Raw genomic sequence first — 11,895 nt, 5'->3', positions numbered from 1 at the left:
GGAATACAGATGCTACTGTGTGCATGTTATTTGAATGGTAATATATCCTGACACTGTTCTTTCTGGTAACTTCTCATTTTGTCTTGAAAGATTATATAATAATCTTCAGCTGTGTGGTACAGTATGTACTGTGACTTGGATTAGATTCAATATAAACAGGATCAAGTATGTGGGACAAAAAAAGCACTTTGTCAATTAAAAAAGTGGATTTGTATTGTATTATAATGTACAGCTGTGTTTTAATTTCCAAATTTGTGTTGTAACTTTACTGACACAAATGTGACTTTTCTCAGCTGCCATCGCACTACTGAGCTGAACCTTGTGTGGTTCAGTGAATAAACAGTGGACTGACACTGTGAGCTGAACCTTGTGTGGTTCAGTGAATTAACAATGGACTGACACTCCGTACGTCAGAGTGCAGGCGAGGACGGGAAGGGGTGGGGGTGTGTGGGAGAGGATTGCTGGCGCAATAGCAGGGCGCTCAATGGTGGCATTCTTCCCTTTCTGTGGGGACGCATACACACACACACACACACACACACACATACACATCCAGTGACTGAGCTGGACAGTGTTCAGGAGAGAGCTCATGGCTGTGCCTGGCTAAGAGCACGCAGTGAAGAAACACACACAGTGAACCAGCGAGAACGTCTCCCTACCTGCCATTGGAATCTAACCACCAGTTTATCTTGGGTACCTGTCAAGTTGGTTTGCCAAGAAGAATTAATTGAGAGCCAAGATGAAGGTTTCAGTTTTTAATGTAGTTTCTTTGCTGGTTGTGGTCACCTCAAGTTACAGCACACCGAAAGGTAAGTGAGGTTCGAAAATGTAGGCGCTCAGGAAGTCTTTATTTTTTCATGACTCTGACAATATCTTGGCATAAGACATCAAAAATGTCACAGGTTTCGTAAGAATAGAAACAGTAGGAATTCTGTAGACTTTCCCTTTTTTTAATGTAGTGTGGAAACTGTCTTGTGCTTAGAAAGCTAATACTTCATGATACAGGGCCTTTGCATGATCTTCCCTCTGAATGTGCACGTATGTGAGTTAATATGATGAACTAAAAATCAACACAGTGAACATGATGAAAAAACAACAACAACATAAGGAGTGCATCCTTTGTTCTTGCATATGTACAATATTTTATTTATTTATTTTTTCTCTTTGAAGATGCTTCCTAAGGAAAATACAGGTTGAGTTTCCACGCATGCATATAACACTGAGATCACCTGTTTGCACCATCCTGGTTTGCACCATCCTGCAGGGAAAGAAGAAGGTGTTTAAGCCTGTGGTGTAAATGTGACTAAATCAGTGTCCTTCCTACACTGGCATATCCTCTCTGTAGGGTGTTGTTAAGGTGGTTTGGGATCAACTAGCCCCTCATCAAATTCAGCCATGGCGTCCAAATCAGGACATATGAGATGGGTACCGTGTCAAATACTGGCACAATTTCACAGCCACATGTGCATGCGTGCAGAGCAGATCGCAGAAATACAATACGTTTTACAGGTACAAATATACAGTGCAGGCTGAACACAGGATCAGGGAAACAGATGACATACAGTAAATGCTGTCATATTCTGCCTGGGTAGGTATTGTAGCCAGTGAGCTAAGTCAGGCTGGCACCGTGTAGGTCTGGGTTTAGCAAACCCAAGCTCTGCATAATACGTCAGTGATTACAAGGCTGAAACAAATGTGGATGCATCATTCTTGTCATTACAAATCACTGAAGGAATAAAGTCAGTGGGTTTTCGTCATGATTCATGCAAAAAGATTCACTTTCATGTGCTCTGCCAGGCTGAGCAGGCTTTTACTAGCTGTATTTGATTTGCTTTGAAATGAGTGTAAGCAAACAAATGAAATGACACTGATCTTGATTAATGGGTCATCTAAAAAATTATATCTTTCTCAAAGGCCTCCTGAAGTTATACTGGTCTTATGGATGAAATGCCTTTCAAGTTTCAAGCCTTAAGTCTTACACTGTAAACAAAACAAAACAAAAAAGTAACAAAAGAACAGTGAAAATCTGGCAGCAGGGGTGCCAGAAAAACAAAAAAACAAAAAACACATAATAAAACAGTAGAACAGTGCTGGAAGAAAAAAAAACATTTAAAATCTTTTTTTAAAAAATCTGTTATTGTGTGTAGTCCAAATACAATTTATAGGGGAGATCCAGTATTACTTTTTATATTTACCCTGATTGTGCGAGAACAAATGTGTCTTCTCTGATCACATTTCATTTGAGCACACCTGCATCTACCAATATCCTCAAGCATTTTTGTGAACAGGTTTAAGACCCTGAAATAATCGTGCTTTAAATACAAGTTGTGAAACTGCACTTTCATCCCTAATCATCGTGTCAAAAGTACAGTGGTCGTGGGTTGAAAAAAAAAGCACAGAAATTGTGAGGTAAAAATATATTTATGTTATGGAGATGTGTGTAGGGATTGAAATTATCTTGCATGCTACATTTCTAATCATATAACCTAGTCTTGGCCAAGCCACACATTAAATATGATGAATGTGTAGACTAAATGTTTAGGTTATAGAAGTGACAAAGCTAGCCATTACTTCACCACGAACCTTCACTTGATGGCTGTTATATCCAACCAAACAAAACAGATCTCATCTCATCTCTTTTGCAGATTATTGATGTTATGTTTTTATGTTCTCGGGTGGACACACACTAACACTGCAAATAAGGAAGACAAGTGATAATGAGAGACAGTTGGTTTGGATCAAGCAGCTTTATGTAACACATAAACTAAAGGCCAAGATGTGACCACTCCTCTGAAGGCCTTAACAACACTGTCTCACCTCTGGTGTCCAAAACAAGTACTTCTCCTTACAAGCTCAAGTCCAGTGAGGCTCTCATTTGCTCTAAATAATGAGTCATGTGGCTAAACATGAGCCACAGAGAAACCTTCACTTTTCAGATGTTGTCCATCTGTTCAGACATAATATTGGTAACAGAAAGGGCAATGAAGTAAAGCACACATTCTGCAAACTCACTCTAATACCCAGTCTCTAGTCTAACATGCAGTTTATAGTCAACACAAGACAGATGTTTCTTTTGATTTTTTTTTTCCTGAACCCTGTCTGTAAACTATGTAACAACATCAGCAAACTGTATGGCAAAACTTGCCCACAATAAGATAAAAAGAAAGGGGATCACCAGTGTTATTACAACTCATTGTCTAGGAACCAAGAATGTGACATGTCACAGAAATGTGTCTAATAAATATTCTCTAAAGTGACAGATCAACCAACTGGCCAGTGTTGCCATCCATAGATCATAACTAAAAATAAGATTATAGACTATATGTAAGGGCTTAATTAAGCCGGTATAAGTGAGCTATGTTTACCTTACTTTGACCTTGGCAAAAATTCTATCTTCATGTTTAAAACCTTCTGCCAGGATTTCAGCAGTGACCTTGGGTTGAGTGTGGGGATGCGGGCTGTTTTTTCCAGTGATGTTATTGTGAAATCTTTCTTTCACAAGAGACAAAATAAGCACAATGTCCTTTAAACCCTGACCCATCCTTTTATTCTTCTTTCACTTTCCCTTTTTTTGCATTTGTCACCCTTCTTTTTCTTCTTTTAGTTTAGGCAAAGTTTAAAGCAGCCCTGATGGAATTTACATATAAACAGTTGCTTGCTCACCCCCACGCTACTGTTATCTGCTTCCATCCATTTCCCCTTTCAACATGTATTGTTTTTCCCCTTCCCCTCCTCAATATATTCACCCAGAATCAAAATTGCTTTAATGTTCTCATTTTTTTCTACATCTCTGTTTTCATGATTGTAGCTCACAGTATGAAAGAAATAAATATTAATCACAACTTTACTCTGGATTCACATGATTTACAGTATATAATAAAAAAAATAAAACAACAGGTGGAATTAATAAATTGTATACCCACTTTCCATTTAACAAAGACCATCTGTTGAATGAGATAGCTGAGGACAGTGTGTGCAGAGGGGATGAAGCAGCTGTTCTAGTCATCCTCAGGACTCTCCTGTCAAGTCACACCTCTAATCCGTTCTATATCTTGTACTCTTTCTGCAAAATTCTTCAGATATAATTTCACTAATAAGCAGACAGAATCTCTTCCTGCCCATATCAGAACTGCAACAAACCTCAAACCTCTGATTTGGTACCATGGCAAGATGCTGACTGAGTGAAACTAATGACTCAGCCTAAAATATGAATGTCAAATAACTTTTAAGGAGGGAGCTGTTTATATTTAAACTGAAAGGCCCCAGGTTGGCCAGGACTCAAAACTGAAACGTTCTTGCTGTGAGGCTTATGCAAATCTTTTCTGGAAAAAAAAATGGCCTGTATATAACACTGATTAACGGCAACATTTATTGCTGATGTATAAAGAAGTGTGATGTTAAAGCGTACTGAAAAGCATGTGACAGTAACACTGGTTCATAATAATTTCTTCAAAATCATGGATTCCTTCCTTTTTCTAGCATGGCTCATAAAGTTTTCTTTGCATATTCACTGCCTAGCGCCTCGTATTCTCACGTTATTAGAGACAGTGGATGTATTACTAGAGCACAACGCCACCTTCATCTGTGAAGTGGAGTCGCGTCCCCCTGCTGAAATCACCTGGACCAAGAATAACCAGCCAATAATGTAAGTTTGCTACTGAAACCTCTTTCAGTTACATTATCTTTATTTCGGCTACATATATGCGCTTTGCCACTCAGGCATGTCACACTAAGCAAATATTTTCAAAAATGCTTGTCATAAAAAATGTAATCAAATTTAGCTTCCTGTTTTGTTGAGTTATCTCCTGGTGAAGGTTGCATTAAAAAATGAAGATGAACACACACTAAACTCCAGTAATTTTATGATATGATCAACATTTTGACTGCACCTGGCCTTTTTTCAAGGCAAAAGCTTAGTGTGTGGTCATCTTCATGAATGTCATTATCATGACCAGCACCGAACAACCACTCCTCGCTGATGAAGGTTAAGTGCCAGTAGATGGTGCTTTATATTATTATGATGAGCCTCTAATTTATGAAGCATTTTAAAATGACGATGATGTTAACATCAGGCATTTCTCTAAGAAGTATATAGTTCAATAATGTTTCTTTCAGTTTAATAGTGAAGCATGATTTAAAAAGTTCATTGGTCACTTGTGCTCATAACCAGACTCTCCTCTTTCTCCCACCAGGTTCTATGACCTTCGGTACACCACCAAGGAGCGGGGACAGATGCTAGTCATCCCCCATGCCCGAGAGACAGACAGTGGAGAATACTGCTGCCTTGCTACTAATGGCATTGGTGAACCAGCCAAAAGCTGTGGAGCGCTGCAGCTAAAGATGAGTATGTCTTCTCTGAGGCTGCAGGACTGGAGTCCAGTCAATACTGATCTTGAGTGCAGACTTCAAATTCACAATAGCTCTGAAACAACAGGCCACTGAACCATTGTGTTGTGTCCCTTGTCCAACTCTTCATCAGAGCCACAGATCAAACGCCACCCAACTAATGTAACCCTTCTGATAGAATCTAAAGCGGTTTTGCCTTGTGTTACTCTTGGTAACCCCAAACCAGATGTCACCTGGCTCAAAGATGATGAGCTGATCAAGGTATGCACTTCTTTAATTTTTCATATAAAACAACAACAGAATGTTTGTGACTTTCACATTAAATAAAGAATTTCAATCATTTATGCTGTTTGTGCTGTTCTGTACAAACAGTAGCTGACCCGGAGGATAAGTCAGAACACTGTTAAATAATAATTTGCTGATAATATACTGTATGTATTGGAAATCGTTTGACTCCAAAGGTATCTACACTGACTAATATTTGTATAAAATGCCCAAATACTCCCTTTTTAGGCTTGGTTAGTGTCTCATACAATAGACTGAGTTAAGAAATAATGTCGTAATAATGTTCAGTTGTATCTTTAGAAAAAAAAAAAAAGGAATAATTCTGACAAATCACTACAACTGTCCAAGGTGAATGATCGTGTTACCATTCTCGACTATGGTGCACTGAAGATCCATAACATAAAGAAGGAGGATGCAGGACAGTATCGCTGTGTTGCCAGGAATAGCTTTGGTTTGGCCTTTTCAAAGCCTGTCACTATAGAGGTGCAGGGTATGTATTTTCATGTCTCACTTTATGCTAGTATGTACACATGTAGCTACATTAAGATGCTTTAATTTAAATATACTTGTCTGGTTGCAGACCTAATATTTCAACACTCCTGTGTGTGTGTGTGTGTGTGTGTGTGTGTGTGTGTATACGCATGTGTGTGTGTTCAGCTCCAGCTCGAATCCTACAGGTTCCAAAGGAGAAGAAAGTAGCATATGGCAGCCAGATTTCACTGGAGTGTAACGCAACAGGAAATCCAATCCCCACTATCACCTGGCTGGAAAATGGGAATACTGTGAGTTTTACAGTTCAGTGCATGTTTACGTGTGGCTCCATCTCTTGAGGGTTTCATCCTACAGCAGGACATTAACCCCAGAAAAACACCTCCAGCCTGTGATTAAGAAAAGAACAAGACGTTAGGCTTCAAATGATGGAATGGCAGCGCAGGGTCCAGACTTTCCAAATGAAAAATGAAAGCAAAGCAACCTACAAGTGCTGCATATTTGTGGGAACATCTGCACCAGTGCTGTTTGTCCAAACAACATTTGATTTCAGTTGTAAAAAAGAATGCTGCAAGTGTGTTCGGCTCGTCTTTAGAAAGCCTGTATCTATACTGTATGCCTCTGCAGGGCACCAGCAGTGTCTGCCATGCACGTGACTCAGACGTGAATGTCTTAGTAATCATGTGCATGATCACAGGCAAAAAGGAAGAACAGGGCACTAAGGAAATAAATCCACACATACAGTGGCCTCTAATGTACACACACAAGAAATAACTATTTCTTCACTGGATGGTTCATTTCCTCATTCTGTCTCACACACACTCCAGGATTGGTGTGGTGCATGAAATAAACAGCAAAGGAATTCTATTTATGGTGACAGGGGACTGAAGACATTGTCTTCTATCCTCCATAGTGTTTTCAGCTTTCCTGTTATTAAAGAGAGAACTGAAGATCTCAGACTAAGAAGGAGCAAGACTTTCTTTTTAGCCTTCAATTGGAATGGTGGAATTGAAATCTTTAAAGTAGGCTACATTTTGTCTTTGTTTGATTTTCCAGTTTTGGGGTAGTAGTTACGATCCCTGCCGCAAGTTTTTTTTGTTAGATTTACATATGTAAATGTATGCAAATGTGTGCAGTATGCAACAAATTAAGAACAAGATTCTTTCCAATGAGACAGCAGACATTTTCTAAAATGTGTGTCAGTCGTTGGATGCACACCACATAATGTCTGGGTATTTAATAGTCTTGGGTACTGGCTACAGTGCGCTTACAGGCCCATGATGCTTGTAAAGCCCATGTATGTGTGTGTATACTGATTAAAACGACTGTGAGACCAGCTTGTTAGATTGTGCTCAGTGTCAGGCACAGCTTCAAATATAAACATGTTGTACATCAGCACCTCGACTAACTCACACACATATAACAATCTCTCACATAATTCAGTTATATACAGCATTTTTAAGTGTGAATGTAAAACTAAAAACAACATCTGCATTGTGTGAATACCAGGGAATTTTTGACGTTTTAAAATTATTACAAGTGGTTATATTAATGTCAGATATAATGCACTTCATTTTGTCAAGCCAAGACCCATGAGACAAAAAATTATAGTCTATGAACAGTTTATACACAGCTACATTTTCAAATGTTACCTGTTCACCTGTTTATCTGACTGACTTCAGTTAAAAGCTGAACCGTTTAAAAGCCAAAATTGCAAAGTCTGATTTGAAAGCCACTCTATCACAGGGGAATCAGTTACACCCAATCTTGAGGCTTCAAATTTCATATTATCTCTAAGTACATTTTAGCTATGACTGCCCTAATTGGGGGAAGGCATAAATTATTTTATAGAGGAATATAATTGCAATACATTCTGATTTTAAAGCTGAACTCATAAATATTTTTATATGAACAATGGTCCAAAGAAAGTTACAAAATTCCATAGTAAATCTTACCTTTATATAGGTTTTGGTTTCATGGCACCTGGAAACTGTAGTGAAGCATTTTGCAGCTAAAATGCAGACAATTTTTTGATTATTATAATTTTTTTCAGGAGACCAAAACAGACCAGGATAAAAGGCATTTATTTCTTTTTTTTCAGATCTCAGGTGCATCCATTGAAGAGACATTGGTGGGAGAGATCATTTTGTCTGTTGTTAAAGTGACGGTCAATAAGCCAGCTCTGTATACATGTCTGGCCTCCAACAGACACAGTGGTGGAGCCAACACCGTCAAGGCAACGGCTAAAGTTACTGTCACAGGTAGTGGCATGCTGTGATTTCCATTTCACAATAAGGTGTTACAAAATCACTAACTACCATATTAGAGAAAAGCTAATAGTTATAGTTTCTTATAGCTATTGTGACTGTGTGTTGTTGTTACTGCTTTGCTTCATGTTATGTTAGCTGTGCTTTTTGTGGCTTCAGCTGTTGGTCGTCCCCCATTTGGCTGATAGTGCTCAACCATACCCACCCACACACTCCATGACCACAGTCTCCTAGAAAACACACACAGACACAGCCCTTCATCCCTGACCACACATACTATATCATCCTTCCACCTGGTTGTCCCCCGGTCTGCTCACAGCTAGCTATGAGTTGATGAGAGGAGCACCATGGTTGGTCTTCTCTTGCAGCTAAGACTGATTTTTATCTGTCTGATATGTCCGTCTCCCCTCTTCTCCCCTCTGCTTCTATTCCTGCAACCAACATCTTCCGGATACTGCCACTTCCCCATAGAGTGGAGGTAAGAGAAATGGTTTGTGCTTCATGGCTAATGTTAGTAATTTTATGTTGATTGTTGATATTTAGTTGGGAAAGCTGATGGAGCAGCTTCCAGTAGATCTGGTGCTTGTTTGAATGTTGACTTCATGAAAGGTATTGTTAGTAACTGTAAGTTGATTGTTGATATTTAGTTGATCCTATGTTGTGTAATGTTCCATGTAGCCAGAAAGTCAGTATTGTTGCCTCTGTGTAAGGTGCTACAAGAGTTTAGATACACCATTAAAGATAACTAGGATAGGCTAAAGTTAGGATGTAAATGCCAGGGATTTCTCTTGCCACTATAAGTACAAGGCAAACCCACTGATTCTTTGTGAAGATTTTACCATATTATGATGCTGTAGTATGGGCTATGTTCACCCAAGCTCATTGAGTAAATTGCCTGAACTGGGAAACTCTTGTGTCCTGAGTCTTCTTCAGCATTTTCCACCATCAGAAAACAAAAGTCAACCAATTCCTTTCAGCTATGGAATGGTCTATGCTTAATTCCTTTAGGTTCTATGTGTCCATGTGTATATTTCTATGTAACATGCACAATGCAACAATTCATTTTTCAGAGTTTATAAAGAAATGTTTTAGTCTAAGTGAACCATCTTTAATCAGTATATCTTCACAGCATACTTCTTTTCACTATATTTTATATTAATACCATAACAACTTGGTTGTCCTGTGTTTGAAGAAAGTGTTGTTGGTTCCTCTGGGTCTGATGAAGATAGTATGCATTTTAGCTTAGTTGATAAACCTGCTATGCCAAAAGGGAGCCCCTCTCTCTGTCACCCATATGCTGTGGGTTCAATTTGAACCTTGCTGAACCACAGTACGACCCCACATCTGGACTACATGCTATAACTGCAAGAAGACAGATAGAGGGAGAAAGAAAAATAGGAAATGAAGAAAGAAAGAAATGTTGGCCTTGGGAGTTTCTGAGGTACCTGTACAAATGAAGAAAGAGAGTGCATTGCAGGTCATAGACAGAATGGCCCGGTCAGCACTTGCAAGATTTACTGTATCAACTCACGATCACATCTGGATTGTACATAGTAGAAATAGAGAAGAAAGAGAGAAAGTGAAGAAAAGGCATAGGGAGCTGGGTTGGTTGATAGATTTACAGTCCCACTTGAAGTTTGATGGTTCTGCTTGAGTTCTACTGAGGCAACTAGCTCCCCAAGAGGTGACATCTGGGATTTGTAATTGTACTGTATACAGACAGGCAGAGAGAAAACTGGAGTGATGGCTGTCAGACAGACCAGATGAAAAAGAAGAACACAGACAAGAAACAGACAGGAACACAGGAAGGCTGCACCACAGACAGGCAGGTTTATGTACAGTATGTAAGACTGACTTGTTGCACAGAGGCTGCTAGAAAGTGCAGCAGGCAGGAAGATAAGATGCTGCTTTATATGAACCGTCTCCAACCTATTTCATGATCACCATTCGGATAATTTCAGCTAATAGCCCGTGGCTTAGTATTTTACAACCAAAGCAGTAAAATACAGCTCTGGGGAACTAGGTCTCCATCTGTTTCTTATTGTTTTCCTTTCTTTTTGTGTAGTACACATGCATAGGTACTACACAAAAATGGCCGGTGCCATAGGTATTTCTTACCTTACTGGTCAGATGTTAGTCTCCTCAACCTGTTGCTGCTTGGTTGAGAATATACACCAGATATTGTGCTTGTCATGAAATAATACTTTGTATTATTGCTGATAGACAAGTCATTTACAGTACTCAGCTGTCACTGAGGTCTAAGCAAAAAAACTTGAATATGTGGTTTGTTGCTAATGCCTATAGATTATAATTTCAATTCTTCTTTTGGTGGTTCGGGTTTTGAGTTGCCACAGTGGGTCAGTATGATCCACACTGTGATTTGGCACAATTTCACCAGATGCCCTGCTTTGAAGGAATTTTTAAGAACTTAAGAAGTATTAAGAGAGAGGAGAAACTCTCTACTACTGGTATCAAACAAACAAACAAAAAAGGCTCTTCCCACAATAATATTAATAACACAGCCCACTTTAGTCACCCTTTAATAGAATGCAATCAAATCTGCTTTTCATATTTGTGAATATTAATGTCTGTGTTTTCATCAAACAGACTCTACAAGAGCATCACAGGCTACTGCAGTGCCTATCGTGGAGATGTTTGCCGTGCAATTCTGCCAGATGATTCCCTCGTATTCTTTAATTCTTCCCTCTCTGACCCTGAGGACATGCAGGAGTATTTGGTTCAGAGCTGGTGGCCAGAGCTAGAAGGACTCAATGTGCTGTGCAGCCCTGCAGTACGCTCACTGCTCTGTCACTCCTCTTTCCCGAATTGCAACCCATCAGGGTTTGGCCCTGCACCTAAACCTGTCTGCAGGTAGAATATGTATCACTTTGCTTTACTTGTTCATTTAGTTTGTGCAACATACTGTATGAAGAAATTATAGATAATCAGATAATTTTGTAAAAGGTGGGAGAGTAAATAAACACAATAATGAATCCTTGAATCACCAAATGAATTAAGGAGTATGGTTATTTGTTTCCTATATAAAACAGAGAACACTGCCTGACAGTGAAGGACCTGTACTGCCATAAGGACTGGTTAGTACTAGAGGGCAGCAGTTCAGGCCAACCTGGCCTCTTCAGCTCTGTCACTGGCTCTCATAGTTCCAGGTCTCTGCTGCCTAATTGTCAAGCCTTACCAAGTCTTCACACAGACCCCGATGTGTGTACACATGTGCCTTTTGTAGGTAAGACAAACCCTACTGAGGATCAGGCTAACCTTATAATATACCTTTTTTTTTTTTTTTTACATTGTCCATCCATCCATCCATTTTCCTCCGCTTATCCGGGACCGGGTCGCGGGGGCAGCAGTCTAAGCAAAGATGCCCAGACTTCCCTCTCTCCAGACACTTCCTCCAGCTCCTCCAGGGGAATGCCGGGGCGTTCCCAGGCCAGCCGAGAGACATAGTCCCCCCAGCATGTCCTGGGGCTTCCCCCGGGGCTCCTCCCCG

General features: G+C 39.7%; 1 protein-coding gene across 3 annotated transcripts in view; it reads left to right on the top strand.

Moving 5' to 3' along the window:
* Positions 1-597: 597 nt before the first annotated feature.
* The window catches only part of musk (muscle, skeletal, receptor tyrosine kinase), a 26,195-nt gene continuing 14,897 nt past the window's right edge, over positions 598-11,895 (top strand). The window contains exons 1-10 of one of the 3 annotated variants that reach the window (XM_020601190.1): positions 598-809; positions 4,543-4,645; positions 5,193-5,344; positions 5,480-5,607; positions 5,980-6,121; positions 6,289-6,413; positions 8,222-8,381; positions 8,859-8,865; positions 10,995-11,258; positions 11,438-11,631. In XM_020601190.1, the coding sequence (XP_020456846.1) occupies positions 740-809; positions 4,543-4,645; positions 5,193-5,344; positions 5,480-5,607; positions 5,980-6,121; positions 6,289-6,413; positions 8,222-8,381; positions 8,859-8,865; positions 10,995-11,258; positions 11,438-11,631 (1,345 nt within the window). In that variant the 5' untranslated portion in view covers positions 598-739. Of the gene's footprint in view, positions 810-2,012; positions 4,646-5,192; positions 5,345-5,479; positions 5,608-5,979; positions 6,122-6,288; positions 6,414-8,221; positions 8,382-8,858; positions 8,866-10,994; positions 11,259-11,437; positions 11,632-11,895 lie in introns of those variants that run through there. The other 2 variants (XM_020601189.1, XM_020601188.1) reach the window with 2 other exon arrangements.

The sequence above is a fragment of the Monopterus albus genome, unplaced genomic scaffold, assembly GCF_001952655.1.
Source record: "Monopterus albus unplaced genomic scaffold, M_albus_1.0 scaffold50.1, whole genome shotgun sequence".
Classification (NCBI taxonomy): domain Eukaryota; kingdom Metazoa; phylum Chordata; class Actinopteri; order Synbranchiformes; family Synbranchidae; genus Monopterus; species Monopterus albus.
The sequence above is the reverse complement of the archived record's forward strand: the minus strand, read 5'-3'. Positions and strand labels throughout refer to the sequence as shown.